This window comes from Colletotrichum godetiae (genome assembly GCF_030913485.1).
Source record: "Colletotrichum godetiae strain CBS 193.32 chromosome Unknown BDP55scaffold_8, whole genome shotgun sequence".
Classification (NCBI taxonomy): domain Eukaryota; kingdom Fungi; phylum Ascomycota; class Sordariomycetes; order Glomerellales; family Glomerellaceae; genus Colletotrichum; species Colletotrichum godetiae.
The window spans coordinates 503,458-517,610 of NW_026851256.1; the positions used below are offsets into that span (position 1 = coordinate 503,458).

General features: G+C 52.0%; 2 protein-coding genes across 2 annotated transcripts; one reads left to right on the forward strand and one right to left on the reverse strand.

The window, feature by feature from the left end:
• Window positions 1-1,347: 1,347 nt before the first annotated feature.
• On the forward strand, window positions 1,348-2,059 carry BDP55DRAFT_725626 (uncharacterized protein; the record flags this gene model as incomplete). The annotated part of the gene is made up of 2 exons (XM_060579031.1): window positions 1,348-1,522; window positions 1,764-2,059. 2 exons carry the CDS (start codon window positions 1,348-1,350, stop codon window positions 2,057-2,059), a joined length of 471 nt encoding a protein of 156 aa, XP_060433153.1.
• A 4,835-nt stretch (window positions 2,060-6,894) lies between these two features.
• On the reverse strand, window positions 6,895-8,520 carry BDP55DRAFT_628779 (uncharacterized protein; the record flags this gene model as incomplete). The annotated part of the gene is made up of 1 exon (XM_060571940.1): window positions 6,895-8,520. One exon carries the CDS (start codon window positions 8,518-8,520, stop codon window positions 6,895-6,897), a length of 1,626 nt encoding a protein of 541 aa, XP_060433154.1.
• Window positions 8,521-14,153: the final 5,633 nt, after the last annotated feature.

Consider the following 14,153-nt stretch of genomic DNA (forward strand, 5'->3'; position numbering starts at 1 on the left):
GATGCCCCATGCAGCATCGTGCCGTCACTCACCTACGAAGGAAGTACTTCCAAAGTTCCAAAGTTACAAAGTCCCAACATGGTTATCTGGCGAGGGATTATCTTGTTGATTGCGGCAATCAAACCCACAAACTTACCCAGCAGCTCCTAGCATGTTTACTCATTCGCGTTTACTCATCAGTGAGGGAGATTTGGCGTGCTCGCCTTATCTCTTTTGAACCGGGCAGGGTGCAATTGAGTTTACTGGCGCAAAAAATGTCGGGAAAAAACGAAAGCTTGGGTGGGTGGATCCATTGACCGCGGCGGCGGCGCGGTGCGGGTCATCGGCGATGTGGGTATCTTCCGCCGGGTAGGTCACCTGCGGCGTGCGAGACCGGCTTGGCCTACCTGTGACAGCATGTAAAGGTATCACCCCATCTTTTCTCCATAAAACGACTGTCCTATCTGCAATTTAGAAAGGGCGTCGTTGAGCAGTGTTTCCGAGAATGAGATAGAGCGAGGGAACGCACTGTCTCTCGCGTACCAAGAAGATTGCCAGTCTTCATTCTCGCGAGAAGAACCTGCCAGGATACGCTTCAGGCCTTATTTCAAGTTTGCGGTATTTGCCCGAGCGTACTTAATCCATCAAACGTCGGCCCGAGTGGAATAAAGCACTTGAATCGGAGAACTGAGCGGCCCGCAGGAGTGGGTCCGGAAGACGGGAGCCTATGCTGGCGGGGCCAGTCTTCCGGCCAGATGCCGGGGCCGAGTTTCAACGGTGGGCGAGATAGTCACATGAAAAACACCTTACCAAGAATCTTTCTCCAGCTTCGAAATATCCTCTTGCACCAGAACCTTAACCAGAGAAGTAAAAGAGACGGAGAAAGGTTAAGCTATCTCCTTTGCCCTCTCAGGTTCCCGTTGGTGTTCACCCTGATGACTTGCACTGAAGGATATCATTCCGCTTACATCTCACCTTCTTTTCATTTCCTCAGAGAAATCCAATCAATCCTAGCAACTCAAACAAAAACCCTGACTTGATTGCATCGATCGTCTTCCCATACCACTCATTACAACACAAATCCTTCACCTACACCATGACGCCGACTACACCGCGCGTGGGGTTTCCTGCCGAAACCTGGCCACACGTCTGCCAATTTCTAGGAAGTGTCGACGTGGCTGCCCTCGCTCAATTCAGCATCGGATTCCGCAGGAACTTCCAAAAAGAAGTATACCTCACAGCGATACGCGATGGCAACACCGACATCATCACCAGGAGCGCCGCGACAGGCAACCTGGCCACTCTGCAGCGCATAGCGTCGCGATCTATTCAGCAGATGCTCCCCAGAATCTCAAAGACTGGATGAAAATGCAGCGGAAGCGTAACAGCAAGATTCCAAGCGGGCAAGGGGTCGATGTCGCACTCTCGAAAGCCTGCTTCACGACGCCCTTGCACCTCGCCACGAAGGGCGGGCACTGCGATACCGTCCAGTGGCTCCTGGGGCAGCACTCCGTCGATATGGAAGTGCCGGCGAGGTTTTTGTGTCAGTGTATTCCCCTAGGTACCTGTCAGGATCTCGCGATTCGCCTCTTGGTAGGGGCAAGCCGTACCGGCCTGGACGCCCCTACACGTTGCCATCTGCAACCACTAAGTACCCGTCGCCCGCCTACTGCTTTCCTGCGGCGCCTCATCTCGAAGCGTAAACGTGGACCGTTCAAAGTTTCCCCGCTTTAACCAGGTCTTCTTCAGTTACTGGTAGAGTTTGGATCCTAACGATTACGTAGGTCCGGCGGTGGTTTCAGCGGTCCAATCCGCCGCGTTTTCCGGCAACAAGCCCACCATCACGAAGCTCGTACAGCGCATGGGTGTGGACATCAACAAAAGAGTGGAAGAAGGCGGTGCGACGCCGCTCTACTATGCTTTAGCGGCATATAATGCGCAATCGGTGGCTCTCTTGCGAAGCCTCGGGGCGAAGCCGGAGCAGTCCTTCGTGTCGGACGTGTGTAATGTGAATTACGAAAACGCACTCGAACTCGTTCTGGCCATTGAGAAGACCGATCCTATCACCAACATTTTCTAATTCTCTTCGGCCATGGCAACGTGAGATGCTGCACATTGTCTCTTTTCAGAACCAGGAGCGGCCTGGTGCTGCCTCCAGGAGGCGACGAGAAGGTCGTCTCGTCGAAACTGAGACAACTACTCTCGAAGGCGAGGTCCCAGCACTGGACCATGGATTACTACAATCCTGTGGCACCGAGTCTAAACAAGATGATGTCGAGTCTCTTGCGGTATACCAAAGAGCAACATGAACCACACTTTGTGCCTCTTGACCAAGAGATGCTCGATTGTTTCTTGATTGCATGCCAATGCAGCGGTCCAGCGCTGAAGACTTCCACCCTTAACAGATTTTTGTTGGATACAAACATTGATCTCCAAAATATTGTCAATCGTCAGCTTGGGTCTAACGTTATAGAATAGTTCTACACCAACGACGCCGAAGGCTTCGTTCATTCAGACATGGACGCCGTGGATGATGGTTCCGGCGTTATAACCTGCACCATTGGCATGCTCGCGCTGCACACGACAATCGCCGCTCTCCAACCCCGACCCTTCCTCATAAAATACGACGGAGTCAATGAAGCATTAATTCGTACCATCAAAGGGCTAATTACGGAAGGAGCTTCCCAAACTATGACACCTGGCATGGATCCGAAATGGAGTCCGCTTCATCACTTATTCGACACTATCACGGAAACTTGGCCGCGAAACTGTGGAACAACGGCTTTTCAGGGTGGCAAGATGGCTGAGGAATTAGCCAGCGTGGTCAAGGTTCTCGGGGAGGGTGGCGGATGATTTCCCTTGGCAGAGGAAGAGGATGAGGCCATGTTCAGCACTATACGAGCCTATCATGACGCCGTCGAGTGTGTGTTGCCAATTGTAGCATATAAGAGGGAATGTGTGGTTACTAAGAGTCGCAATGATATTGAGAGCAGTATGCCGCCCAGAGTTCTTGAGGTTTGGAAGACCTTGACTTCTTGAGGCGGTTCTTAAGACGTTGGGATGGTTCCTTTCTACGTACCTGCGTACCTGCAAGCCAGTATATAGAAAGTGAATAGTTGGATCGCGCCTTCTTTTCTTGTCACTTTGATATGGAAAGGTATGTGTTGGGAGAGTAACGTCCCCATTACATCGCAGTACGTTGCCATAACCATAGCTGCCTCCTCAAGCTCCATCAAACCAAGCAGTAGTGACAATGCCGCTCGAAGACGACGTTCATCTCACGCCGTCCAGCTTCACCTTGAGTTTCCTAGCCCATCTGATTTCGACATCCATCGGCGAATGTCCTGACATTCGAACTTCCCCCACCGAAATCGATCATCGCCTTAGTTCCGTTTCTCAGTTGAAACCCAGACGTTGGAATCCAACGCAGGTCTAGAGTCTAGCGTCGACCCCGGAAGCTCTAGTCGCGCTTCCCCTAGTCCACTCAAGCCTAATAACCTAGCTTCAACCTATTCGAGACCGCTTCCGCCCGTGCCCGCGCCCGGACAGTAAACGGGCAAAAACGCCTCTCTCATACGCCTCCTTCCTTTCCAAAGAAAGAACGCCGGCGCCGGATGTAGTGTCACAAACAGACTTCGGAGCCGGTTGGACGTTTCTGACATCTCAGATCGTCGTCCAGTTTATCCAATGGCGTCTGAGAAGCTCGATCTGACGTTGGCCGCCACTAGAGCAGTTCATCACACCGTCGCCGGGTGCTCTTATCCACATACTTCAGAAAGAGGGTGCCCCTGAAACTAACTGGTTAAACCAGACCTTCAATCTGATATCGAATCATCGCTTCTCATAACACCATGGCAACCATACCCATCGGCGATCAGTCAGAACGCTATCTTGTAGCAGTCTCGGGAATAGCTTTCCTTCCCCCGCGAACTACAAACATCCAACCACGCCATCCACGCCATCCATGCCATCCTACCTCACCTTGAGAGCCGGACCATCGGTTCCGATCTCTCTAACGTCTGAGCGCAGACTTGGGAGGGCAACACTGCAGCGGTGGCAGTGTCGAGAGCATGTCAAAAAGCACGCCAGCTTCTCGGACGTCTGAACGCGAACATGCAGCTCGGACTCGGGAAACCCATCGCGAACTGTCAAGACTCTGCCGAGACATTGAAGAGAAGAAATGTGAACCACAAGAGAAACTCGACCAGATGCGTGGTTGAACCAGATATGCCCAAAATCAGGTCCAATGCCACCGTCCATCATAGTTCAACTCACACCAGGATCCCATCTAAATAGAAAGCAATGCAACCATTCGCGCCGTCATCGATGATATGGAACCTGCATTAGCCCTCCCCCCACGATTCAACTACGAAATATTACTCACTAGTAATTACCACTGCAACCCATCCTTCGGCTTCCATCCGCTATCCAAAACCCGAGAAACACACACACACACACATATATATACAGACTATCAGAGAATCCTACCTTACGCACTTAATGCAAGGCACGCCGCGCGCAAAGTATCGAAATACCGTAGACAGGCGCAAACATTCCTTTCTTCTGCCCTGTGCCCCCCTGTGCCCCCCTTCCTGCATGTCGCGCCCGCGCCGTCGCCGCCACGACGCCATCGCCGCAGCCAAGAAGTGGTCGTACCTTAGATTGCCCTGTAAGATGCATCCCAGGCCTGTGCTTTGCCAACCAAGACACACATGCGCGCGCGCCCGCGAGCCGCAAGCCGCGAAGCCCGCAAGGAGTGCTCCGTAGTTAGCATCATATTTCGTACCACACACTCTTCACCACTGGTTCACTAACAAAAGCCCATCCGGGCGGCGCGTGGCGGGGAGAGGCAGAAGAAACAGAAGCCACAGTCGCGAATGGTAAGTCAGAGAGAGTCGAGACATGGCACCGGCAACGTCCCGCCGCTCGTGCCGTCCTGCCGCCGTCGCATCCACCCAAGAGACGCGGAAACTCTTTGGTCTTGGCCCCCTGCCGAATTCGGTCCAATGATGGGTACTTGTCTCACGCAGCAGCTATCAAGTTCAGGTTTCTTTCCCCCGCTCCATTGATATGGAGTCAGATAAAGGTCTGGCAGGTAATCCGTAGTCAATTACTAACCCAAGAAACCTGTCATTTTCCTGGTGTTGCCAAGAACGTAGATTAAACGCGCAAAAGGCCGAACAGCCACCTTCGCAATCGCCTCCCACCATCCGGAAAAGTTCAAGCCTCGAAAGCTCTCCCCAATCCACTGCAACCCTATCGAAACGGCGCACTGGGGGTGGCAGGGTAGGTATCCGTAGTCATGTAGGCAATATGGTGGTGGATAAGTTCACAAACCCAGGGATGCCATGCCGTGCAGTATCCCGTACGCTACGTCCGTACGCAGCCGCGTCCACCCCCAAAAAGCCGCACACGCCATTCGCCATCGAATCATGAACGGCCCGGCCAGAGTTTGCGGCTTTCTCTCTCTCTCTCTCTCTCTGTCAGACTGTCGTCAGAACTACAGCTGACTTCATGTCAAGCCTTTAAAGTTTTGCCCGGCATACTTTACATTCCACCATGTGGTCTCTACTACTCTAGCAGATGACTAAGTAAGAGCGGGGTATAGATATAGCATCTCGAATCGAAAAGAGAAATGAAAGGATCAAAGACCAAAACAAGGGAAAGAAAAGAATCCCCCGACGCAACGATAATCAAATCCTATCGGCGCCAAGTTATCCAAACGCTCAACGCCCTCAACTTGGGCTAACCCATGATCTCCATCACCGACCCTACGCCAGCGTACCATTGTACCAAAGCCCCCACCCCCTCCTCCTCTAACCACATGGCGAACGGAGACCTCCTCAATGCCTGACCATGCTTTGCCGTTGCGGGCTTGCGGCGTTGTCTTTTGCCTTCCAGAGCCCCAGAGAGCCCCTCCCAGAGTCCCTCCCTATTCCCCGTTGCCAATGGAGTATTAGCAAAAAGGCCTGGCCCAGACAAGAAATCAAAAAATGACCCGGATCCTCTCCCTCAGTCCCTCTCTCCACCCCCACCCAACCAGCGTCGCGGGAAGTTTTGAAACCAGGGGTTCCCCGGCTGCAAGTGACTGCAAATCGCCCGCTGCCAGATGGAATGATGATGCCGGGGACCCAGTTGAGAAAGAGGGAAAGGCAAAGAAAAAAAAAAGATGGGACCTGTCAGTGGCCCTACCAGTCTTACCAGAGTCAAGAATCGCCAGGCCTCCCATGGGCAACTACTATATGCGCCACGCTGATGGGCTCAGCCCCCCAAAAAAAAATCCAACCCGACTCATGAACTGTCCATGTCAGCCGAAGGAAAATAGCTTTGAGGCATGAAAAAGAGTTCATTAACAAAAAGATCGGATTATTGGGGGAAAAAAAAGAAACCAAAGACGAGTCGCGCCGGTAAAGCCGAAGACTGCGTACGCTCGGATTCGTCATGCGATCATGGGAATGTAGCCTCGGGTTAGAGCAGGGACCCACAAGTGTGGCTGGGGAGGAAAACCGGATTGAGGTATCATGAGTTTTTTGTTTTCATTATGGATCGAGTCCACTTGCTACGTAAGAGTCCAGGATGGACTAGTTCAGAACCCATCCTCTCCATGCCATGCCTCTGTGAAAGTCGCCTCCAACGCTCGATGCCTATGCCTAGCACCTGAACTGTCTGGATGTGACTGAAATGCCCTTTTTCGAGCTAAATGACGAAGTCCATGTCGCGAATAAAGGACGACGCTCTCCATGTGGTATCATATCAAAGACGAATCGCAAAATTGTGTAAATCCAGCCAAAGAAGAATGTGTCGAGGAATGACGGGGTCGTAATCATCTAATATCCGTTGCACTGATCGCGTTTGGTATAAATCAGAAACGGGCGTGTCAGGGTGTTTAAAGTGTGGCGCTGGCGCTGGCGTTAATCAAGGCGTGGCGTCCTCATCGACCAGCGTCTGTAGTGTCATGGGGTCCCGGAGGCGTCGCGCCTTGTGAATGGCGACAAGGTAGTCGACGAGGCCTTCAGCATCTGCGCGCAATGCGTCGAGCTCCTCCTTGGTGCACCCGGTTGTTTGGGAGTCCTTGCTCGGGTAGCGGTAGGCGGCGAAGACAATACCTCGATCGTTCTGGGACACGTCTTGCGGACCCGGGCTTCGGGGACTCGAGTTCGCGGAACCTCTCCGGCCAGTGGCCGTGTGAAAGGCGTGGCCATAACCCCGTGCGATTTCGCCCGCCTGCGCATCATCGCTGCGGTATTCCATCCAGCCCTCCTGCTTCAAGATTCTGGACTGAACAGTAGCCGAGATGCGGAATGGGCTGGTCAGGTTTGACAAGCCGTAGGCGGCAAGCAGACGCCCGGTCATACCGGGAGTTGTGTCCACCATCGGTCCATCCATGGGCCCAAGAAGTGAGTTCCTCATGCTCGAGGGTCGTGATGAGAAGTCCATAGAAGAGCGGAACGTGGGTGACGACAACTCTGACGCTCCTTCGGGCCACAAGTTGACGATGTAAACAAGGTCAAATTTGTGCTTGGCGGCAATCTGAGCGACCTGCAGCGCTCCTTCTTTGGCGACGTCGTCCGCATGGATAGATGAGGTTCGTCGCTTTGAACCGACCGATGACACCGTAGAGGCTGGGGTCGGCGGGGAGGGCGGTAGTCGTAGAGGCGCTGGCATGATCGGGGTGTCCGGAGCATCCTCCAACTCTGGCTCTTCCAAGATGTCTTCGTCAGAGAGGTTGAAGAAATCCATGACATCTCCACCCTTGAGGATCTGACTTGATGAAGTGATGGACCTGTGAGGTCTGGATTGGCCCTGAGGCCGGCGCAAGGCGGCTGCCTTTTCCTCTCTTCGACGTCTTGTCGCTGCTGCAGCTGCCTTTCTCTTGGCCAAGCTCAGCTCTGCAGAGTCCCGAGATCTCATGTCGTTTATGGGCTTCATTTCTGGGGATGCGGCAGGTGTCGGCAAGTCTCTGCTGAGAGAAGAAGATGGCCGGCCCTGGGATCCCTTTATGCTTGAGTCGTCCTCGTGGTCAGAGGCAGGTGGGGTGTCGGCTCTGGGGGGGATGATGACAGAGCTGTGGCGGTGCGCGAGGGAAACTTTATGCGTTGTGGGGAGGGTTTTCGGAGAGAAAGTAGCACTGAAAGGCGAAGCCGGGGATGGGGATGTGGGAGGAAAAGGAAAATCGAATCCACGCAGACTTGCCACCGGCTGGGTTTCCCTGCGGTGATTGAGCGACATGGAGCGGGTTGGAAGAGTATGAGTCGTCGTGCTTGCACTGCTCAGGTGGGAGATGTGTATTGAGATGCGCTCGGACTGATTCTCCGGGAGGCTCTGGGCACGTCTCTCATTTTGCGATGCTACAATGCGCTCTTCTCTAGCCTTCATGCGGGAGACTCGCGGACGGATGAAGGAAGGCTGAGGGAAACTGTGATCTAAACCTGCGGTCCTGGGACCCGATGACTCAATGGTTGGCGTGGATGGGCTTGTTTGGACGGAGAAGTCTTTCCTCCGGGAGAAGAGCTTCTCCAAGCGGTCGAAGCTGGTAGGCATGGTGAAAGAGGCCGAGTGACGGCTACTTGTGTGTGTTTGTCTGATCTCTAGAGAGTTTGGTAAGTTCTTCGCGCTCGGATTGTGAGTTTGGCAGGAAGGCCACTTGGGCAGACGAGGATAAACATACCTGATATGAGACGTGATTATAAGTAAGTGAACCGCGAGTTCCGGGTGGTGTGACGATGAGGAGGAAATTTTGAGATATTAATCCTTGTGCGAGGGATATGTGTGGTCGTCGTCGAGAATGGGGTGTGAGGGAAGGAGCGAGGTAGAAAGTAAAAAATGGGAACAAGAGGCCTCGGCCACACTGTTGGGAGCTGACCAGAGTGAGGTCACAGTGAAACAGGACGTTCGGGGGCCACGAAAGTAGGCAGGAACACCCGGGCAGAAGTAATTGTAGACCAGGAGAGGCCAACAATTGGAGTGAGTCGAGTCTCACCGGATCGGCTGAGTGAATCCAGAACACCAAAGGTGACGCGAGAGTTGTACCGGTAATAAGGCGAAGGGTCAGACACAGGAATGAAGTGGTCCCTCGTCTGCGCGACGTCGGTTGAACGAACTCGAGAGCAATGAGCCGAAGAATGGGCCACACAGAGATCCTGACTGAGAATGTCGTGAAAGGATTGGCTGAAGGCGGTACTTGTACGATTAAGATTGTACAACTCTTGTGTGAGACAGGTCGTCAAGGTGAGATGGGTCGTAATATATAAAATGGCGGGCACCTGGCTTTTTCTGGGCTTCTAGGTCGTCGTCGACCGAACAGATTGGTTGGGTGGGAATGGGGGGCGTTTTGTAGAATTGTGTTGCCAGAAGGAAAAGGCGAGACACGATATGAGAATAAGAAAGTTGGAAAAGTGGAAAGAGGTACCACAGCGTTCGGTGTCAGTCGGATGGTGTTGTAGGCAAGGGGTAAAGTAAAGGTAAGGTAGCTCAGCCCGAAAGTTGAAGCTGGAGCTGATGGCGAATGTGAGGGTGAGGTGAGATGAGGGTGAATACGAAAGGACCGAGCCGAGGATTAAGTTATAAGGATGCTTATGATGAAAAATGAGAAGTCGACCGAAGATCAGCACAAGACCGAGGGGTGAGTTACTGAGAGCTAAGTAGGAACACGGGCATGAGGAAAAAGGGTCCGGAGAAGTGAAGGCTTTTAGATATGACAGTCGAGGCTGGTTGAAACGCGGCGACGGGACGGGACAAAAAAGACTGAGGTACTTTTGAGGGTCGAATACCTCTCGAGGCGAGTGTGAGAGGGTGACGGTAACGGGAGGGTGAGCGTGTGAGGGTGCGCTCAGATGTAGAGGTAGCGTCGGGGTCAGAGATTTGGGTCGAGGGCCAGATCCAGGTCCATGTCCATGTCGAGCTGCAGCAACGCCGGGGAAGGAAAGTGTGGCTGCTGTCTAAGGTCTTGTGTGTGGTCTCTGTCGAGGTCTACCGTACGGAGTGAGTAGTGTCTCTGACGTGAAAGTATCCTTACGAATACTCCGTACGGTCAGGTAAGCAGGAGAGGTTCTAGCGGGCGTGGGAGCAGGAGTGGACGTGATGACCAGTAGGAGTGGGTGAAGGCGAGGGAACGGGAGGACGAGGGCGTATTGTCCCGCCGTATTAGTGCGAAGAAAGGCGAAGAGTGTGAGCGAAGTTCGAGATGGATGTCTTGGATTTGTGGACGAGACACGAAAGGAAGTGCAAAGAGTAAGTGAGAGACGAGAGAGAGAGACACCCAGCGAGGAGACGGGTAGGGAAGAAGCTAGACGGATGGATGAAGCTAAAAAGATACGTACCAAGCAGTTCACCTCAAGCCGGTGCCACATGCGTAGTGTACGAAGTAGCCATCCCTGGAAAGGCGCAGACCGGGGGTGAGTCCGCGGGCGGGAGAGGCAATTGAAAGTGGGATGGTGGGGTGGGGCGCACCTTTGCGATTTGGAGCAAGGGCAGCACTAGGGTACGTTACTCCGTACAGCAGGCAAGAGCTCTCTCAGACTCTCACTGCTCAGTCGAAGTCGCCTTTTCTTTTTCTTTTGCCTTCCGGCTGTGGATGTGGGTGGACATGGTAGAAAAGAGACAGGGGTAGTTTCTCATGTTCTCATGGCCCAACAGGGATTGTGCAGGGTTCTCAGACGTTGTGACTGGATATGTTTCTTGAGGGGCTTCATTTGGGCCTAGCTACTTGCTCTGACACAATTCGAGGGAAAGAACAACCCGAGGTCGAAGCTACGGATTCTCAGAGGGCAGGAGCAAGCAAGCTGCAACACCACTAACAAATCCGGAGGTAGGACCGATCGTGAGAGGCAGCGGCGCAGCGCAAGGCAGGAAAGCAAGATAAGACGCAGTTCTTGACTGCCCTGCCCTACCTTACCTTAGTTATTCTCACATAGGTACCTTAGTGCCCCATGCTCAAAACCATAGGGCACTCCGTACAGCCAATTGACGCCCAAAGGGCACTGTCAAAAGGGAAGAGGAGCCCAGGAGCCGATGCAAGGGCAGAAGTATCCAGCTCTGCATGGCCCTCTTTTAGTTGGTTTTTGTCCCTGTATTCGTCAATTGCTCAAGGTATCTTTCCCGGCGGATCCTCCTACCACTGCACCTGCACATGAAAGGTATACATCGTACAGATATGTACTTTTACTCCTGTCGGTTCCTACCTGATATGAGAAATGAGGCCCAGAGCAGAGGGGAAGGACGTTGGAAGAGGACCAAGAGGGAAAGAGCACCAGTGCACGGAGCAAGGGTCCTTCGTTCCTTCCCTCCTGCATCTGCAGGTGATGAACCTTTTTTTTTTTTCTTCGAGCTTCAGTCCCAACCCCCAGCGGTAATTACCAAGTATTTTTCCTACCGCCATCTTGACAGTTTACAGTAGACAGTAACTAACTGACTGTTCCCGTCATTTTCACGGCAATTCTATCATTTTCGCTCAGACCTACTGGCTCCTTGCCGCTGCACGCTCTATGCCCTTTTCGCTGCCTCTTTGATCATTTTGTTTCGTTTCGTTTCTTCTTCCACTGCCGGCCAATATGATCGATTCCCGCACAGCGACCTCCCGATCCTTCATCGCTCATCTTCGTCACCTAGAACGAAAACAGAAAAAACCAAGTATCTTGACGATACCGGGTCCTCAGTGGTCCCCCAATCTCTACTCCGTACTATGTAGGCTATCGAGCCGTCGTCCATGCTAGATCCTCCGAGGGCCAATCACGCCGCCGCTTCGAGGCTGATTTCGGATCCTCTTCCGTCAGTCGCCAAAGTCTCTCTCTCTCTCTCACTCTCTCTCTCACTCTCTCTCTCTGTGTAACACAGTGCCCCTGTCAGTAACGTATCGAGCAGGTTTGCTTGTCATCTGTCAGCGGGGGAGAGCGATATCCACCAGCCACTCCTGCCATCTATCAAACCCATCACGGCCGTTGCGTCTTGTCTCTGGTCGCAAACAGCCTCAACGCCACCCACCAGAGGTCGATCTTGACAAGATGCTAGACGCATGACATGAAATAGCCTCAACTCAAAGACGAACCTGGAGTCTTTTAGTACCGGTACCAATGCCTACGCCGGATCATCGTTTCCCTCCAACCTTGTCACCAATGTATACAAATCATTAGGCATTAGGCAAGCCTTTTCTTGAACGATTACGCACTCTACCCGCCGTGAAGCAACGCCATGCACGACATCTAGCGAGCCTCTCAAGACGTTGGGTTTTGGAACAACCCCCCCGATTCAGGCACACTTTGGCCAGCTTGAGCCTCGCACAAGTTTGTGCCAGTGCACCACCAACTTTGACATGATGCCTTGGTGATCGGCCTCTTCACCCTGGCTCCCTACCACGGAAGCTTGGACTTAACGCCGTCAAATATTGACAGCAGCACCCTGTGCAACCTTTCTCGCTTGCATGCAACCGGGCTCGAGCGTCGTCTTCAACACTGACTGTCACCTTTTCCACCACCTCGTGCCTGTTGATCCCGCAGACACGACTCGCTTTGTCGTCAGAGCGCACATTCATGGCAGATAATTGGCCCGTTTGACTGCCAGGGCAACACGACGAACGATTTCGACGCCGACCTGGCAGCCGCGCTACTTCTGTTACCTGTTACGGAGGTGCGTCTCAATAGTCCTTGCAGTCGCTGCCAAGCCCCAGACCCACAATTACTGCCCATCTGAACCAATAAGAGCCTAGGGATTGATCTTGACCCACTTTACTTACTTTCCCCCCAGCACTGCCCATAACAACGATTTTACCCTATACACCGCCATTACGATACTACCACTAATCCTACGATAATATCAAAACCGCTAAATCGCTATTTACTACGCTGCTCTTTTTTCCTTAATATAGATCTTAAGATGCCGATAAAGAAGAAGCTAGATCTAGGCATTAGGGTAGTAATTCTTGCTTTACGAAGTCGACTTATTAGGTAGACTACTGAACAGGTCTCTCAGGCTTTAGAAATTCCAGTTCGAACTATTTACGACGTTCTTACCCGCGTAAAAAAAAACGGATTCGACCTAACTACTCCTACCTTCTCGATTAAGCCCGCCTATTACGAAAATACCCCCCGAAATGGCCGTCTAACTAAATAGACGAAAAAGGTCAATAATACCGTTATCCGTAAGGTCTATCGCGACCGGTATAGGTATAAAAAGAACTATATTAATATTATTAGGGACCTATTAAAAGACGAGGGCGTTAACGTATCTATAATAACTATTTAGTAAATCCTTCGTCGCTATAACTTCCATAAGACTAAACTAACCTACAAGCCAGGCTTAACAAAAAGGATGTAATAAGAGCGACTTAAGTAGTACCTCGACCACTAATACTAAACCCTCGACGATTAGAAGCAGGTTATATAGTCAGACGAGACTGTGGTTACCCTCAACCACCGCCGCAGTAGCTATAAGCTCTAGCGTCGCCTAGACAAGGCCTACTCTAGGCAGTACATACGAGAGAGGTAAAAAGGTTATTCCGAATTCATGTTTTAGGGGTCTTTCTTATACGATTTAAAAGGGCCGTGCCATTATTAGATTCCCGAGACTGCTACTAAGAGGAAGGCTGCCGACGCAGTAATTACCGAGCTTAACGTAGAGCTCGAGCCTGTTCGACGTCAACAGTAGGAGCTCGAGAGTAATATAGAGCAAATAGGCTTACAGAACCAACCGGGCCGTAAGCCCTAATTCAATTAGAATACGAAGTCGGGCAAGTTAATACGGAACGGCAAAGACGGAATTAACTAATACAGATACCGCAAAAAGATCCTATTACCCAAATTATTCCCTTATATCAAAGGATTACCTAGTAATCTAATCGTACAAGAGGACAAGGCACCCGCTCACGACCATCACTTCACCCACTATACGTACAGCCTTTTCGAGATTACAAAGCTTCTCTAGCCGGGTAATTCGCCCGACCTCAATCCTATTAAACCTTACTAGCCGTAGATAAAGAGATGGACCACTAGGAAGGGGGCGCCTTCGTCACGGGCCGAAGCAGTACGTCGCTAGCAAGAGTACTAAAAAGCATTACCGTAAAAAGAGATCTAGAAATAGATAAAAAAGGTACCTCACCACATCCAACAGATAATTGCCCTAGAGGGCGGCAATAAATACAAAGAGGGTCGTCGGGCTAGATTATACCGTCAAACGACCACTAA